This window comes from Camponotus vicinus, unplaced genomic scaffold (genome assembly GCF_025532165.1).
Source record: "Camponotus vicinus isolate PSW18456_S1 unplaced genomic scaffold, iyCamVici1.0 SCAF_11, whole genome shotgun sequence".
Taxonomy (NCBI): Eukaryota; Metazoa; Arthropoda; class Insecta; order Hymenoptera; family Formicidae; genus Camponotus; species Camponotus vicinus.
Genome location: NW_028141947.1, coordinates 14,615,409 through 14,630,496, shown reverse-complemented (window position 1 = coordinate 14,630,496; position 15,088 = coordinate 14,615,409). Strand labels below are relative to the sequence as shown.

General features: G+C 31.2%; 3 protein-coding genes and 1 long non-coding RNA gene across 6 annotated transcripts; 1 reads left to right on the top strand and 3 right to left on the bottom strand.

Moving 5' to 3' along the window:
* Positions 1-324: 324 nt before the first annotated feature.
* On the bottom strand, positions 325-2,289 carry LOC145961839 (uncharacterized). The gene is made up of 3 exons (XR_014435720.1): positions 1,231-2,289; positions 795-873; positions 325-491 (listed from the first exon to the last, which is right to left on the bottom strand). It is a non-coding gene; the product is annotated as an uncharacterized LOC145961839 (long non-coding RNA).
* Positions 2,290-6,497: 4,208 nt separating this feature from the next.
* On the bottom strand, positions 6,498-8,670 carry Amx (TM2 domain-containing protein 3 almondex). 2 transcript variants are annotated; one of them, XM_083081457.1, is made up of 7 exons: positions 8,352-8,670; positions 7,847-8,197; positions 7,591-7,658; positions 7,338-7,484; positions 7,120-7,241; positions 6,906-7,049; positions 6,498-6,821 (listed from the first exon to the last, which is right to left on the bottom strand). In XM_083081457.1, the coding sequence occupies exons 2-7, from the start codon at positions 7,935-7,937 to the stop codon at positions 6,686-6,688; spliced, it is 708 nt and encodes a 235-aa protein (XP_082937583.1). In that variant the 5' UTR covers positions 7,938-8,197; positions 8,352-8,670; the 3' UTR covers positions 6,498-6,685. The 2 variants fall into 2 exon arrangements, with proteins under 2 accessions (XP_082937583.1, XP_082937585.1); XM_083081459.1 differs by lacking the exon at positions 8,352-8,670 and having other exon boundaries at positions 7,847-8,269.
* On the top strand, positions 8,354-13,125 carry LOC145961351 (uncharacterized). Of its 2 annotated transcripts, none has more exons than XM_083081454.1 (11): positions 8,354-8,705; positions 8,808-8,967; positions 9,073-9,958; positions 10,036-10,287; positions 10,350-10,626; positions 10,709-10,986; positions 11,079-11,222; positions 11,307-11,550; positions 11,670-11,812; positions 11,919-12,054; positions 12,148-13,125. In XM_083081454.1, the coding sequence occupies exons 3-11, from the start codon at positions 9,074-9,076 to the stop codon at positions 12,327-12,329; spliced, it is 2,541 nt and encodes an 846-aa protein (XP_082937580.1). In that variant the 5' UTR covers positions 8,354-8,705; positions 8,808-8,967; position 9,073; the 3' UTR covers positions 12,330-13,125. The 2 variants fall into 2 exon arrangements, with proteins under 2 accessions (XP_082937580.1, XP_082937581.1); XM_083081455.1 differs by having other exon boundaries at positions 8,357-8,508.
* Eif6 (eukaryotic translation initiation factor 6) lies at positions 12,869-14,942 on the bottom strand. Its single transcript, XM_083081456.1, has 6 exons — positions 14,682-14,942; positions 14,270-14,355; positions 13,672-13,847; positions 13,409-13,585; positions 13,166-13,347; positions 12,869-13,082 (listed from the first exon to the last, which is right to left on the bottom strand). Exons 1-6 carry the CDS (start codon positions 14,786-14,788, stop codon positions 13,067-13,069), a joined length of 744 nt encoding a protein of 247 aa, XP_082937582.1. The 5' UTR covers positions 14,789-14,942; the 3' UTR covers positions 12,869-13,066.
* Positions 14,943-15,088: the final 146 nt, after the last annotated feature.

The following is a 15,088-nucleotide window of genomic DNA, read 5'->3' as shown; positions in this document are numbered from 1 at the left end:
AAAGTAAAGTTTAAAAACAATATCTATAAACAAATTCTACGATGGATGAGCTATGAGCAATTAGAAAATAAGTGCGTATTATAAGAATAAATTAACATCAAAAATTGATAAAATTGATAATTGTTAATGGGTGTGTCCTTTATTTAATAAATTAGACAAAATCTTTACAAAAAAATCTTTTCTTGATCTCTTCTTTTTTTAATTAATATTTCAATATATTTTCGCAATAGATGTAAAACATAAGTTCGAAAGAACTTATTAAAATTATTTAATTTAATTAATTTGTAATAAATTTAATTATTTTATTTAATTTATTTAATTTATTCCATCCTAGCTCATCCATTTTAAGGCAACGGATTTATCTACAATCTACAATCTACATCTACATCTGCAATTTCTACGAATCCGTTACCTTAAAGTTAAATAAAAGTTTTTTTCACTCACCGGCACTGATGCGCAACAGCGGAGTTGTTGTTATCGAAGCTAGTTGTCTGTAACATACAAATATAAAATTCATTTATAATAATGCTCACAAAATGCAATTAATATTTTAAAAAATTTTTATCGCGCGAAATTTCATATCCGAAATTTTATATCCGATGTGTAAAATAATAAGCAGATAAACATGCATGGAAAAATTTTATAAATTTTTGAAACTGTCTTTTAAATAGAAAATTTTATATGACTTATAAAAATCTTTCTTTTCAATTCATTTAAATAATAAGATCGAATTATTGTTCGTTTATAACAAGTTAACGATTTATAACAATTAATATATAAATAATAATATTCACCATCAGGTTGTTCCGCCGGTGCAGGATGCCTCTCCTAGGCCTGCTCCTCCTCTCAGATCATCAAAATTGTTGCATCAATCTATAACATACAAAAGATTCCAATGTAGCAGCGTTCAAAATAATTAATATTTCAAAAATTATTGTATACATTGAATTTTATATTCGATGCATATAATAATAGCAGATTAATAAAATAATTCTATAAATTTTAAAAAACATTACTAATAATTCTCGTATAACTTTATAAAAGCTTACACCTTTACAAGATTATAACTTTAATTTAAAAATCTTTTTCTTTAATTCTCTCTTATTTAAATATAAATAAAAAAATATAAATAAAAACATCAAATTAATTGTTGCGATTAATTGTTTAATTTAAATTATAATAAATATATTTAATATTTAATATATAATTACAAATAAATAAATTGCTTACCAGAAGGTTGCTCTGCCAGAGCCTGATGCCTCTCCTAGGCCTGCCCCTCCTCTCAGTCTTAGGCGCGCGATACTTAACGGCACTCCCGCACTCACGAGCGATATTTTTATATCGCTATTTTCGCTTTTTTACGCGCGATACTAAACGGTTCCCGCACTATTTCGGTACGATAAAAAATTTTCTATTTGATCGTGCGATGTATATACTTAATATGTATATACTATGAACGGCACTCCCGGTTTCGGTACGAGCGAAAATCCCATTTCACTTACGAGAATCAATTTGGAGCCAACCGGTCGGGATTGCAACGATACAACGAGCAAGGACTAAGCCCAAACCGGAAAGAAGACGAAACGATTGACGGAAATAGAGGAAAATGAAGTTCGCCAACTCTTTTTCGCGCATAATTATCCTATCTCGTATCGAACCTGGACCCGCTAAGCACGATTTCAGGTGCTCCGCCCGGACATATTATGCCTCTCGCGGTTGCTATATGCTACACCAGGCTAGTAGACGGCAAAAGAAGAGGATACCCACATTTTTTAAATGCTTACATTCAGCAATTTAGAAAATAGGGAGGCAACCCCTTTTACCGAGCGAAAATCGTGCCTAGAGGAATCCACTCGACTCCTCGAGGGTTAACACACGCAGTGCGTGTGGCTGTAGACGAGCAAAGAGAAGGGACCCATTGACGACCATTCCGAACAATCGATCGAGTTCTAACTAATTCGGGCCGAATCACTTGACGAAGCACGAAGCAAGAGTGTACGTTGCATAGCAACGTGTGCAAACTCGAAACATCCCAGTTAGTTGGCATCGGAAGTAGAGACTCGTGACAATAAATGAAATTGGGATTTTATATGAAAAGTCCAAAAGTTCCGCGAAAACGCGACGACGCGAGAATACTACAACGCGAAAACGCGGTAACGAAGCGCTTGCCGTCCGCGGCACGTTGACGGCACCGACGACGCGAAAGGGTACTTAGCTTCCCATTCAGGCACCTTAAGATTTATCATAAATAGAAAAATTTAAGATAAACCACAAGGCACCATCCAAGTACTAAGCCCTCCCACCGCGACAAGGTGTACCCCATGGGAGGGTTATATTATATATAATTTTATATATAATATAATACATAATTTGAAATTTATTTTATAATATAGTACATAAATTTAAATTCGCAAATATAAACGATAAATAAAAATATAAAGGATAAGAGAACATCTATTATACAAAGCAATGTTCAAAATAATTGATTTTAAATTTAATTATTGCGCGCAATTAATTTTTACATTTTTACTTTTAAATAGATATATTTTAATATTATAAACTGCGTAATTACAAAATAATTTATATTTCTTATAGATATAAACTTTTAAAAATATGATAAATAAAAAAATTTCTATATTTATATGAAATATTTAAATAAATATATTAATATGAAATGTTTTATAAAATATAAGAAGTATCTGAAAATATTAATTAATAAAAAATTTTATAAATGTTTTAATTATTTTAAAATAAAATGGAATATTTTTTATAAGTATATGTATTACATATGTTACAATTTAAAATCACTATTAAATCACAATCAAAGAAATAAAACAAAACGAGAAATATGTATATTTTGAATATATATATTATTGATAAATAATTTATATATTGTCGCGTCCGCGGAACGCGGTATATATCGAACGCGATATATATCGAACGCGCGCGACACAATCGGCATATGCTGACGCTCGTGCACTCGTAAATAATAACGCGATTTAAGGTGCACAAGAATTTTAATAAATCGCGAGTAACATACAAGAATTCAGAATAATCGTAAAACGGATCACAAATAGACGCGCGTCCGCACAACTTGATAGCTGGGCTTAGACTCTCTGACAGTCGTTGTTTATAACAATATCTTGACAACGCGCGCGAAAACGATCTTCTTCGAAAGAATTCAACGGGTGACGAATACATTCAGCGGGACGGGACGCGGGGACGCAACAATATAATAAATAATGAATGTGATAATTAATTTATATTAATGACTTACATCATATCTTATTGATCCATCCACTTCCAAAACCTCCTTTTTTCTTTTGCTTCCTTCGCTCTTTTCTCGTGGCACTTTAATCCTCGTTGCACTTACACTTATTCACGAAAAGTTCCTCGTTGCACTTGCAATTGTGTTTAGAGAAAGAATTTAATATATGGAACGTCTCACATCACTACTTCACTGCTCAAGAGCCACTGAGCGAATGATCGTAAGTCAAGAACATTACCGCGGTACTGTTTATATCGCCAAGGTTGACTATGTAAAGGAAGAATTTGATAATATATGGAACGTCTCACATCACTACTTCACTGCTCAAGAGCCACTGAGCGAATGATCGTAAGTCAAGAACATTACCGCGGTACTGTTTATATCGCCAAGGTTGACTATGTAAAGGAAGAATTTGATAATATATGGAACGTCTCACATCACTACTTCACTGCTCAAGAGCCACTGAGCGAATGATCGTAAGTCAAGAACATTACCGCGGTACTGTTTATATCGCCAGGGTCGACTATGTAAAGAAAGAATTTGATAATATATGAAACGTCACTACTTTATTGCTCAAGATTACTGTGCGAATGATAATAAAGCCGTGTAACGTATTAACAATAGCGCGATACTGTTTATCAAGGTCGAACACGGTGTTATTGATAATTCTATTGATTCTCTCGTTGCCGAAATATTTTCTGTAATATAATATATTCGCGCGCGGAATATTAAATTATAGAAGTATTTTAATTTATTGATTTAAATTGATTATTTTTTAACAATTTATCACGGAGCCTTTCGTTATGCTATTTATTTGCATCTATAATTCGATTGTTTTACTTTGTATTCTCTCATAATCCAAATTATTTTTAGATTTTCAAGTAGAACGATGAAATATATTTGTGACTCTAGGTATTGAAATAATAATTATTTTGTCCGTAAAGATCGCAACGATCGAAGCAATTATTTAACATTTTGGATTCCTATCATTTAATCGATTCTCGATTAAATTGTATATTGTTTAATTAACAAGGATTGTTAAAATTTAAGGTGTTGGTCGAAATATAATTAATTCTAATGTTGTTAATGAAATATAATAAGCATCAATGATCGAAAGTTCATAACATAATTAAGTCTCTTATCCCCTTTTATGTATATTTTGTTTCAATTTTTAATCACGGTAATGAATGATTGCGATTCGATAAAGATTTATAGTTGCGATTCAGTTTCATGTCGTGAATTAATTTTTAATTAATTAATTTATATTAATATTTAAAGCAAATTATATGTTTCGATACTAATCGTAATCGTGTTTAGTAAAAAAATTACAATACAATACGAAACGTTTCTCACCACTATCTTATTACTCGAGAGTCAAAGACAAAGCCGAAACATAGCGCGCTACTGTTTATATTTTATATTGCCAAAGTCGAACACCGTGTTATCAATAATTCGTTGCCAAAATATTTTATATATTATAAAATGTACATTAACGCGAAATATATTAAATTAATGAAGTATTTTAATTTATTGATTAAAATTGATTATTTATTAAACAATTTATTCTTTCGTTATGCTAATTATTTGCGTCTATAATTCGATTGATTTACTTCGTGTTCTCTCACAATCCAAATTACACTTAGATTTTCAAGTAGAACGATAAAGTAACACGGATGAAATATATTTGTGACTCTAAATATTATAATAATAATTATTGTCCGTAAAAATCGCAACGATCGAAGTAATTATTTAATATTTTGGATTTCCATCATTTAATCGATTTTCGATTAAATTGTATATTGTTTAATAACAAAGATTGAGAAAATTAAAACATTGGTCGAAATATAGTTAATTCTAATATTAAAGCTTTAACATAGCGCGCTACTGTTTATTTTTTGTATTGCCAAAGTCGAACACCTTGTTATCGATAATTCGTTGCCGAAATATTTTATATATTATAAAATATACGCTAACGCGGAATATTAAATTATAAAAGTATTTTCATTAATTAATTAAAATTGATTATTTATTAAATAACTTATCACGGAACCTTTCGTTATGCTAATTATTTGAATTTATTCGATTATTTTATTTTCAAAGTCAAATTCTATAATATTTAGTTTTGCATTTTAGAAGACTGACTTAGAGCGAGCTAAATAAATAAATAAATAAATATATAAAAAATAAATAAATGATGTTGAGAAGAAAAAGAACACACATAAATAAATAAATAAATAATAGCGTGGAAAGAGAGAACATACCAATATTTTTATATAATAAATTATTATTAATTAAATTATTTATATTTTTATTTATATTATTTATATTATCAGAGAGATCATATATGTTACCCTCTGAGAATATTCGTGGACATTGGTTTTGTAGTTCATGTTCACGTTTTTAATGTCCACAGAGGGAGTATCGCTTCCAGGGATCACCTAAAAGCGGGCCATGACATCTCTCAGTCTTCTCTCTGCCAGGGATCACCTAAAAGCGGGCTATGACATCTCTCAGGCCGGTATTCATAGTCCAATCTTATATTTGAGATCGTTTTAAGTTCGAGCTTGAAATGCTACGCAGCCATTTGATTGGTTGAATGAGGTTTTAAGTCAACTTCGGACCAGACTTAAGACAATCTTAAATATAAGATCGGACTATGAATACCGGCCTCAGTTTTCTCTTTGATATTAATATATTAATATATTATTTAATATTAATATTAATATAATATAGTAATATAATATATTATTAACATTCTATTTCCTTTTTTATTTCTATCCCGGACATCCATTTAAAATGGTCGATTTCCTTTATCCTACATTAAATTTTGTAATATAATAATATAATATTGTATATATAATATTATATTGTATATATATTTGTAATATAATTATTTTTATGTTATACATAATTATATATTTTATAATGTATTTTATGTAATTGCAAGTTAATTGTAATTTACTATAGATATATAAATTATAATTATGTAATATGTAATTATATGTGATGTATATTTTATATACGTATTATATTTTCTATTTAGAAACTCTATATTGAAAGAAAATAAAAACAAAAAAAAATTACTTAAGATTCCATTCGGCTAATGAAATGGTCATATAACATTTTCAAACTTAAGATGATCTTAAAATAAGACTGTAAATATCGGCCGTAGTTACTGATAGGGTTATTCATGCTAGACAGATCGAAGGGAGTCAGACTAAGAGAGATATCAAAACTATAAAAATGGATTATATTCACATTTATAAATATCATATACATCAATTTAACTTCTATCACTTATAGTTCATTTTAAATCAACAAATATAACATTTCTGTACTTTATAAAAAACTATCTTATACAAAAATTGCAACAAATTATAACAAATTAAAATTAAACTTTTCTTATTGATTAACAATTTAAATGTACAAAGAACCATCAGCAGGACCTAAATATCTCATAGAAATTAGTATTACATCGATTAAGGTCCATACACCCAGTCCACCAAAGCTAAAAAGCTTGCCAATACCTTCTTGCCAGTGTCCTAAATAAAACCTGTAACATTTAATAAATATTATATTAATAAATTATAATTAATTGATTATCTATATTTTAGATAGTACTCTTTTGCAAAATCACCTGTCAGCACCAAATCCTCCAAGAGTAATGCTCAATATCAGAGCTGTAGACCATCGATATCCAACTGTCCAATTGCAAGGCAAGTTTTTCATAAACTTTCGTCTGCCCAGACACAATACATCATCATTTACTGTACAATTTGTTCTACAATAAGAATATTATCTGTTAATATTATTGTAATCAATATAATAGAACTTATATGATTAGCACAAACCTATAATATTGCTGCGGAGATGCTACTGAGCTACAGGAATTTTTCTGATGACACTGATGTTCCCAGTGATCAGTTTGATAACAATATCGACACATATATTTCTTTTGAAAAATTTTCTTTCCCTATCAAGAGAAATAAAGCATTTATAATTTAATATATTATATCTTAATATGTTATATAATTCTAAACTTCTTCAATTAAAAACAAATTTTACATACTATGCAATCAACATGTTCCATAACAGAACACTGTGCATCATAAACAGTACCATATACACAACTATAATTAAAAATGCAATTTAGACATTCTCCGCTCAGTTCAATACAAGGTATCCCACTTGGGCCACACAAACCAGTTATTTCCTCCTGCAATTTAACAATCTAATTTGTATCTGTATCGCTGTACAAATCATCAATACTATCATCATGCAATACAATCATCAATACATCAATAGAAATTGAAAAGCCTCACCTTTTTGCTACTGTAGGCTGGTGTAGTATTTACATTAGCTTCTTTTATTGTAAAGGCGCTTAGAGTCTCTGCAACAATTCGCATTAAATATTAGTATACATGTATGTATACAAAAAAATATATATTTTAACACTCCTACATTAATATATTTGACAAATCTCTAATAACTTTTGCATTCATATTGCCTAAATTTTATCAAAATTCATGTGAGAGTTTGTTGTCACTTTATATAATAATAATTGACAAGTTTGCTCACCATGACCTGTATGTGTTTCCTCGGCGGAGGTTGACAGAAGCGCTATAAAGAGGAATATCACGTTCCTCGAATTGATCCGAACGACGCGCATCCTGCACAAGGATTCGTCTCACCAGGTACCAGATATACCACTCGTCCAAAAAAACTCGCTACATCAATTTATATCTCAATTTTCGTGTTTATCCATACTAAATACATGAAGTCAAGAAACGCGATAGCGTCGAATATATTTGGCGTCAATTATCCTCGATACATTTGACAGGGAGGGAATGTGTTGAAGTCATCTGTCTCATCGTGATCGAACACAATTTTCTTGTTACTATTTTTTCGTATCGCTCTGCATAAAATCACCTACAAATGCAAGTACAAAATGCGGAAATATGTATGTATGTACAATATCTATGAAACGTGTGCTAATAGGAGGAACAACATGGTGTAACCAATTGGATTCGTTTCTTCGTTTATCCTATATACATGTATTTGACTTTATTCTTCTGCCCCATACCTTGTTTGTATAAATTCCTTCAGATTTTTAATCACGATCTGGAAGAGTGATATTAATAATATACCGAGTATATCGAGAAATACATGACAAATATTATGATATGAATAAGTGTCCGACACGCTTCTACTTCGAGATAAGTCACGACAGAATTTACGAAGTAATCGCTCTTTGAAAGTCACATCGATAAATAAAACAGAATAAGATAATAAAAAATAATAAACGAATACTAAAGATAAAAGAAAAAAAAAGGAAAAAAAATCGAGCGATAGTTAAGTTCGCGTATACACTCGTTTCCGACAATCAGCTGACTTCCGGTACTAATACAAGACGTTAGAATGTTAGCAAGGTGTTTCGGTAATTTCGCTTGACGGAGAAGTGTTTTTTTTCCGAGAAAGGAAAATACATCTTTCTTTTGCGAAACTCGCGTAAGTGATGCGCTTTTTCCCCTCTGTTTAGCCTAGTTATGGCCGGAAGAAAGTGACGTAAATCTCCGCCTAACCACGCAGCTGAGACATATTTTTTTTCCAAAGCTTTGCAATTTCGAAATAAACACCATTGAGTTTCTATCGTCGTCGTTACTCGATGTTTAGCGGGTAATTTTGTATCGCGCCACATGGTAAGCGCGATTTTATGACAATCAATAAGAAGAATAAGAGATTTCCTTCGTTGTCATAAAAATATCCTTGAGAATATCTTCCTATGATTGTGTCTTCGTTTGTAGGATGCTGTGTAATGCAATTGCCGCTGGTCTTATCGTCGAGAGTAATATGAATTCAGAGGAGAATGATGGAAATAATCAGGGTAAAGCGGAGGTCAAAATGGATGGAATTGGTTTAAAGAATGATAATCAATCCATGGATCAAGGCGCTGTGACGTCCAAAGTACAGCTAGAAAATGGAGCTGCTGTGGAAGAGTTGAAGTTGAACAACAACAGCAATGACATCAAGCTTGTGTTACCATCTGTCAAGACCTCCGTGTTTTCCAATGGAACAAAAACCATACAAGCTCCTATATCTGATTGTGCCAACTCCTTGGAACAGAATGTTTCTCAAGACATGTCAAATGTGAACATATCTTCCATGTTTACAAGCACCGCTAATATCAAGCCTCAGGCTGCAAACACCAATGCTGTCAATTGTCAATTGAAGCTTAAGACTGTCACAAATGCAAGCACATTGAATCTGCCTAAGTCTCAAATGCACTTAAATTTATCTTCCACTCACGTGAATATGCATCTCAATCATAATTCATCGGCTGTTCTTAATTCTACTACAACTACCAGTGCTATGTTACATTCAAGTGTATCTATATTAAATGCACCATTAATGCCTCCTAATTTATCAACAAGTAAACCAAATGATGACATAGACATGAAAAACAATGTGGATTATGCATCTGCCATAGAGAAATGCCCTTCTAAAGTTTCTTGCAGTTCAGATTCTAGTCCAGAGGCTGACTCTTCTTGGACATCAAAGTCCTATGGATCTAAACGTGTACTGAATAATATAGGTGGTAGTATAGGTTCAACAAGTCAAGGAACTTGTTGTTTTTTAAGACCTAATATCAATGGTAGCAGAGAAGTTGCTGGACCTAGTGGAATACAGAGGGTAAGTTTTTATATCGTGAATTGTATAGCTGAGTATTTGTATCGCATACTTAGAATTTAAATTTATCATATTTTTAGACTTCACAGAGAGAACAAGTGGAACGAATGGATTCTAGTTCTGGGAACGAAGGGGATATGTCTGATGGAGAAGACTATTGTATCTATACCTATAAAGGAAACGATGATATGATCCATTTAGATCAACAGGAAGAATTACACCAGGGTCATGCAGAAAATCATGAAGCAGAAGGACAAAATCATAGTGGTAGATCGAGTCCAGAAATGGATTTTCTGGAAATGGATTTTGATCCTGGGCCTTCTTGTGAACAGGCAAGTTATATGCTATAATATGAGGTTGAATTAGATAATAATGTTTTTTTCCTTTTTCACAGGATACTGGAGATAGCGATTTGGCCTCTATAAATGAAGACATACAGAACATAGCATTAGATAATATAGAATCAGATCCTGTATTAAATGATCTGAGTAGTGGAAAAGTTGTATCTAGACAAGGATTTTTGGCTATACCACAGACTTCAAAACAAAGTACACAGAATGTTAATCATACAAATTTCCAGCAATGTGCAAATAATCAATCATCAATAGAACAGAGTACGACGAAGCCAACTTATTCTGCTCCATGGATGCCTAGTACTAGTACTGGAACTGGTGTGATCTCTTGTTATCTTATTCTGCAATACAAGTTATAATTGTATTATTATATATTTTACACATCATGTTCAATTTACAGGAAGATGGGATAGTGCGGCCCTTTATCGTAACACGGGTTGTCCGTTACGCGAATCTTATGGTTATCACAACACGAGTGGTGACCTTATTTCACCTGGCGATAATAGAGATTCGGATTCTGAATTATGGGTCGAGCCTTCGTCAACGTCTGTCTCGGACAATTCCACTTTGAACGCCAGAAAAGTTAATCTTAGTTCAACACTTTACCATAGAATGATGGCTAAAAAACTAATGCTCAATAAGCAAGCAGCATTTAATCAAAGTGGTGATTCTAATCTGGTTAATATATATATTATTAAAAATAATAGATATTAGATTTAATTGTTAAACGATATACATATTATTAATTTTTAATCAATATATGAATATAGGAAAACGAACTGTGTAATGAACGTTTGGATGGATTACCACCAGTAGAAAAGGTAATGTTGTGGAATGAGCAAGAAGCTACAATGAAACAAGTGACACAAATTGGTACCTCTGCCTGTGGTGCTACATCTGCAATTAATGCTTTGGTACATATTGCAATATATGTAGAAATTATAAAAAATATGTAAATTTTTACAATAGTTCAATCACGCGCATGTATCTGTTTTTAGCTGGCCTTAAATGTATCATTTTCCCTGGAAGTATTAGTAAAAGGTGTAAATACAAGATTGAGAGAACTGGGTATGCCGCTACCGAGGTACCTTGTCAGTCGATCGTTAGCAGGGGCAACTCATAAAGATATAGCACGAGGAATATCGCTGTCCACAAATGGCGCAGCTATAACAAAGTTCTTTGCATTTTATCCAGAGAGAAAGGTGTCATTATCTCATTGGTTACATTATTGGATTTCTAGGGGTAAGAAATTAGAAATATTAGAAAAGAAATTAAGAAATTTTTAAATATATTATTTCTAAAGAAATAAAGAATAAATATGATTTAAGATAAATCTCAAATATTTTATTTGTATATTTCAGGTGCTGCACCAATTGCAACATTGAACTTGCAACATTGTGGAGAAGGTTGTGACATACCAGATGCATGGCATCATCAAATGATATTTGGCGTAGGACAGGCTGGCATATATTTAACAAATCCTCTGGAATGTTTACCTGAACAGGTTCGTATAATCGACTGATTGACGCAAATAAATTTATTGTACAAGTTGTTGTTAGCCATGACATTCGATTAAAATCTTATTTTTGTATGATTTAATATGATTTTAGCTCGTATGGCATCAATTAGTTAGTCCCAGTATTCTGTTAATACGAAAAACAGATGTTTTAGCACATTGGAACGCAAATACAGATCTAACATCACTTGCAACAATGGATCAGAAGTGGCGAAAACTTAATGTTCTTGGTATATTATATATATATATATATTTTTTTTCATATATACTGTTTCTATATTCATATAATTATGATAATTTTAATAAAACATTCTTTGCAACAGGGCAAGTTGTAAATATGGTGCGTGAATCAATGAGCCGAAGGCAACAACCTAATAACACAACTACTGGAATGACTCACATTCGCATTCCAGCATCTTATCAAGCAGGCATTACATTGGTTATGTGTGCAGATTCCGCCGCAGCCACCGAATTATTACATGCAGAACAACTACCACTACTCTAGTCCTATTGATCAAAATTAATAAAACGGACTGGCCCATTTGATTTATAATACATTTTATTAGCAGGCTAGTCCACATACAATGCCCTTATTCATAGTTCATTTATGTACTATGTAAAAACCAACAGGATAGAAATAATTTACATTTTTGACACCGAACGCGTTTGTATACAAAGAGAATATTATTGATTAAAATATATTTCAATATAATAATTTCTGTTTTATATGCAGTTATATTAATTGTTTGTATTAAATATAAGCTATAAAGATTAAATTTTCATGTACAATACTTTATGTAGTAGCAAGCAGGTTTATATTGACAAATCGTGCAGATTATACATATTATTTCTACAAAGAAAAAAGCGATATAAGTAATTTGATTTTTCATTGCTCATCTTATTCTTTTTTTTTCTATTCCTTATTTTCTTTTCTTTTTCTTAATAAAAATGTACATATATAATCAATAGTGACTAATAATGAATTACTATAATATAAATTTATAACAAAGTGTCTTGGTAATTGTGAAACAAAAGACCGTAATGTTTCATATATATAAATTTTAATAGAGAACCTTATTACACTTATTCTATGTCGGAATCGCGAAGAAGTGTTCGTCTTAGATATGTTGACGAAAGAATAATTTTGTGCAGATGTGTAAGCCATAAATATCGAGTTTTATGTACACAGTGTATAATCCAGTGTAACATCTCCAATGCTCATTTTTAGAGATGTTATTTTTTTTACAAGTCCGACATACTAAAATTATAAAAATTTTTGTTATATAAAGAGTTAATATATAGCTGTATGGTTTTTATATTTATTTTTGAAGAATCTCTTACCTTTCTATAAAAGGTGCACGCATACTTGTTGTAATAGGAGTTGGATTAGCTTCATTAAGCTTAAAAACGCTCTCAATACGCGCAATTTCTGTTGAAGTGGTATCCATGCCACAGAAAGCAGCCCAATCATTTACCACCATACCAGCTGCAATTACATTACTGCCTCTGTTCACTGTTCCAGTCTAAAATGCAATTTTCAGTTAAAAACAAAAAAAAATCACGAATTTTTCCTGTTTATCTTACCGCGAGTGGTACTTGTAAAAGAGAGGATAATTCATCTTGTTCCTGTATTGACATATTTGGATGCACCAAACCACCTTGATTGGATAAAATGGAATATGAACCAACAAGAACATTACTTGCAACAGTTTGTCTAAATACTTCCACATTCAAAGTATCAGCTAAAATTTCTTCAGTTTCCTATACAGTTAAAATTGTAGATATATTTATTTTAAGTTCAAAAAGTTTTCTATTCAATTATAGTAGAAAGAATATCAAAGATTTACTTTATCCAAATCTGGATGAACTAAGGCGACGTAATCGTTACATGCTATAACATTGCCAAGAGCAGATAGCCTTTCTTCTACTCTTTGTACTTTCACATTATCTGGTAGTGAATTTCGAATATGTTGCAATTCTGTATCTGTTGTTGTATTTGGCACTAATAATCCATTTTTATTTCCTGCAATATAAGTATTTATAAGCAATATGTATATATACATATACATATAAGTAGATAGATATTTATATAAGAAATTTTTAACGTTTGACACATATTTTCAAGAAATATTATATTTTTATAGCACATTTTCACAATGTATAAAGAAATGAGGATAAGTAAGAATTAAGTAGTAATTATATTTACACCAAGTAATTTTGAAGAGATCATGCTTTAAAAACTACATAGAAAATTTCTAAAAAATCACTTTTTTTAAGTTTCTAAATATTATTTAATTATTTATATTCCATTTCTATGCTATATTATATGTGATATCCATTGTAGTCAATATAATAATTTTGATTCTGATAAAAATCATTTTCTCTATATACTTTGATAGTACTAATATCCACATGATGATAAATATCATTTTTTAATATACTTGCCAACGCACAGTCGACCTATGATACGACATCCAGCTACTGCTACATGAATAACAGGAATTGCCTCTGCTAATTCTGCTTCAAATACACTGCAATTTTATCAATAATATAAAATTATGACAATTATATATGATACAAGTTATCAGTAACTAATATTATATTGTTTTCTATTACAGTACATTTATAACAAAGTTTAATATCTGTAATTGATCTCATTTTGCGTAATAGTGCGTAATTATATATATTTTATATGTTTTAAGGTTATGTATCAAAATTGTATAACTTAATATTGACGAACTCTGTCTGGATATGTTTTATATACATGATATTAATAAAATAAAATTAAAATTAAAAAATACATATATATAAGAATGACGATTTCACATAATTGCGTTATGAATGACGTCACTCTCACCTGTAAAAGTTTTCGGAACCGCCAATTGCTACCAAGCAATACGAGTTTGTCAATTTTGAGAAGACGCCGATCTCGTTATTGTTCTCGAATTGTACGCGCACTGCCATGATTACACCGCTATTACATCAGCATACAACAAATTAGAATCTCGAAAACGTTTACCTTCGGTAAATTCGTAAACGCTAACCTCGAAAATTTACACGTACCGCTGCTCCTGTCGCGAAACACGAGGCGTGGGAGACGTGCGGACGCAATGAATGAAGTTTGCGGAGATACCCTCGAACGAAGGTGCGTTCAAAAGTTTTACGCGGGGTAGGATAACACCTTTAATTGACCAATCAGGGCAGAGCGGGAGCAAAGTATCTTTGTCCTGATTGGTCGATTAAAAGTTACTGCACTCGACGGAT

Bases quoted from the DNA above. Each gene is read 5' to 3' on its own strand.
- Amx (XM_083081457.1), bottom strand. From the start codon at position 7,937: ATGCGCGTCGTTCGGATCAATTCGAGGAACGTGATATTCCTCTTTATA. The intron at 7,659-7,846 runs GTGAGCAAACTT...GAATTGTTGCAG, and splicing joins GGAAACACATACAGGTCATG to AGACTCTAAGCGCCTTTACA. The intron at 7,050-7,119 runs GTTTGTGCTAAT...TTCTTATTGTAG, and splicing joins TCTCCGCAGCAATATTATAG to AACAAATTGTACAGTAAATG.
- LOC145961351 (XM_083081454.1), top strand. From the start codon at position 9,074: ATGCTGTGTAATGCAATTGCCGCTGGTCTTATCGTCGAGAGTAATATG. The intron at 11,813-11,918 runs GTTCGTATAATC...ATATGATTTTAG, and splicing joins TGGAATGTTTACCTGAACAG to CTCGTATGGCATCAATTAGT. The intron at 12,055-12,147 runs GTATATTATATA...TCTTTGCAACAG, and splicing joins GCGAAAACTTAATGTTCTTG to GGCAAGTTGTAAATATGGTG.
- Eif6 (XM_083081456.1), bottom strand. From the start codon at position 14,788: ATGGCAGTGCGCGTACAATTCGAGAACAATAACGAGATCGGCGTCTTC. The intron at 14,356-14,681 runs GTGAGAGTGACG...ATAAAATTGCAG, and splicing joins GGTTCCGAAAACTTTTACAG to TGTATTTGAAGCAGAATTAG. The intron at 13,848-14,269 runs GCAAGTATATTA...CTTATATTGCAG, and splicing joins CATAGGTCGACTGTGCGTTG to GAAATAAAAATGGATTATTA.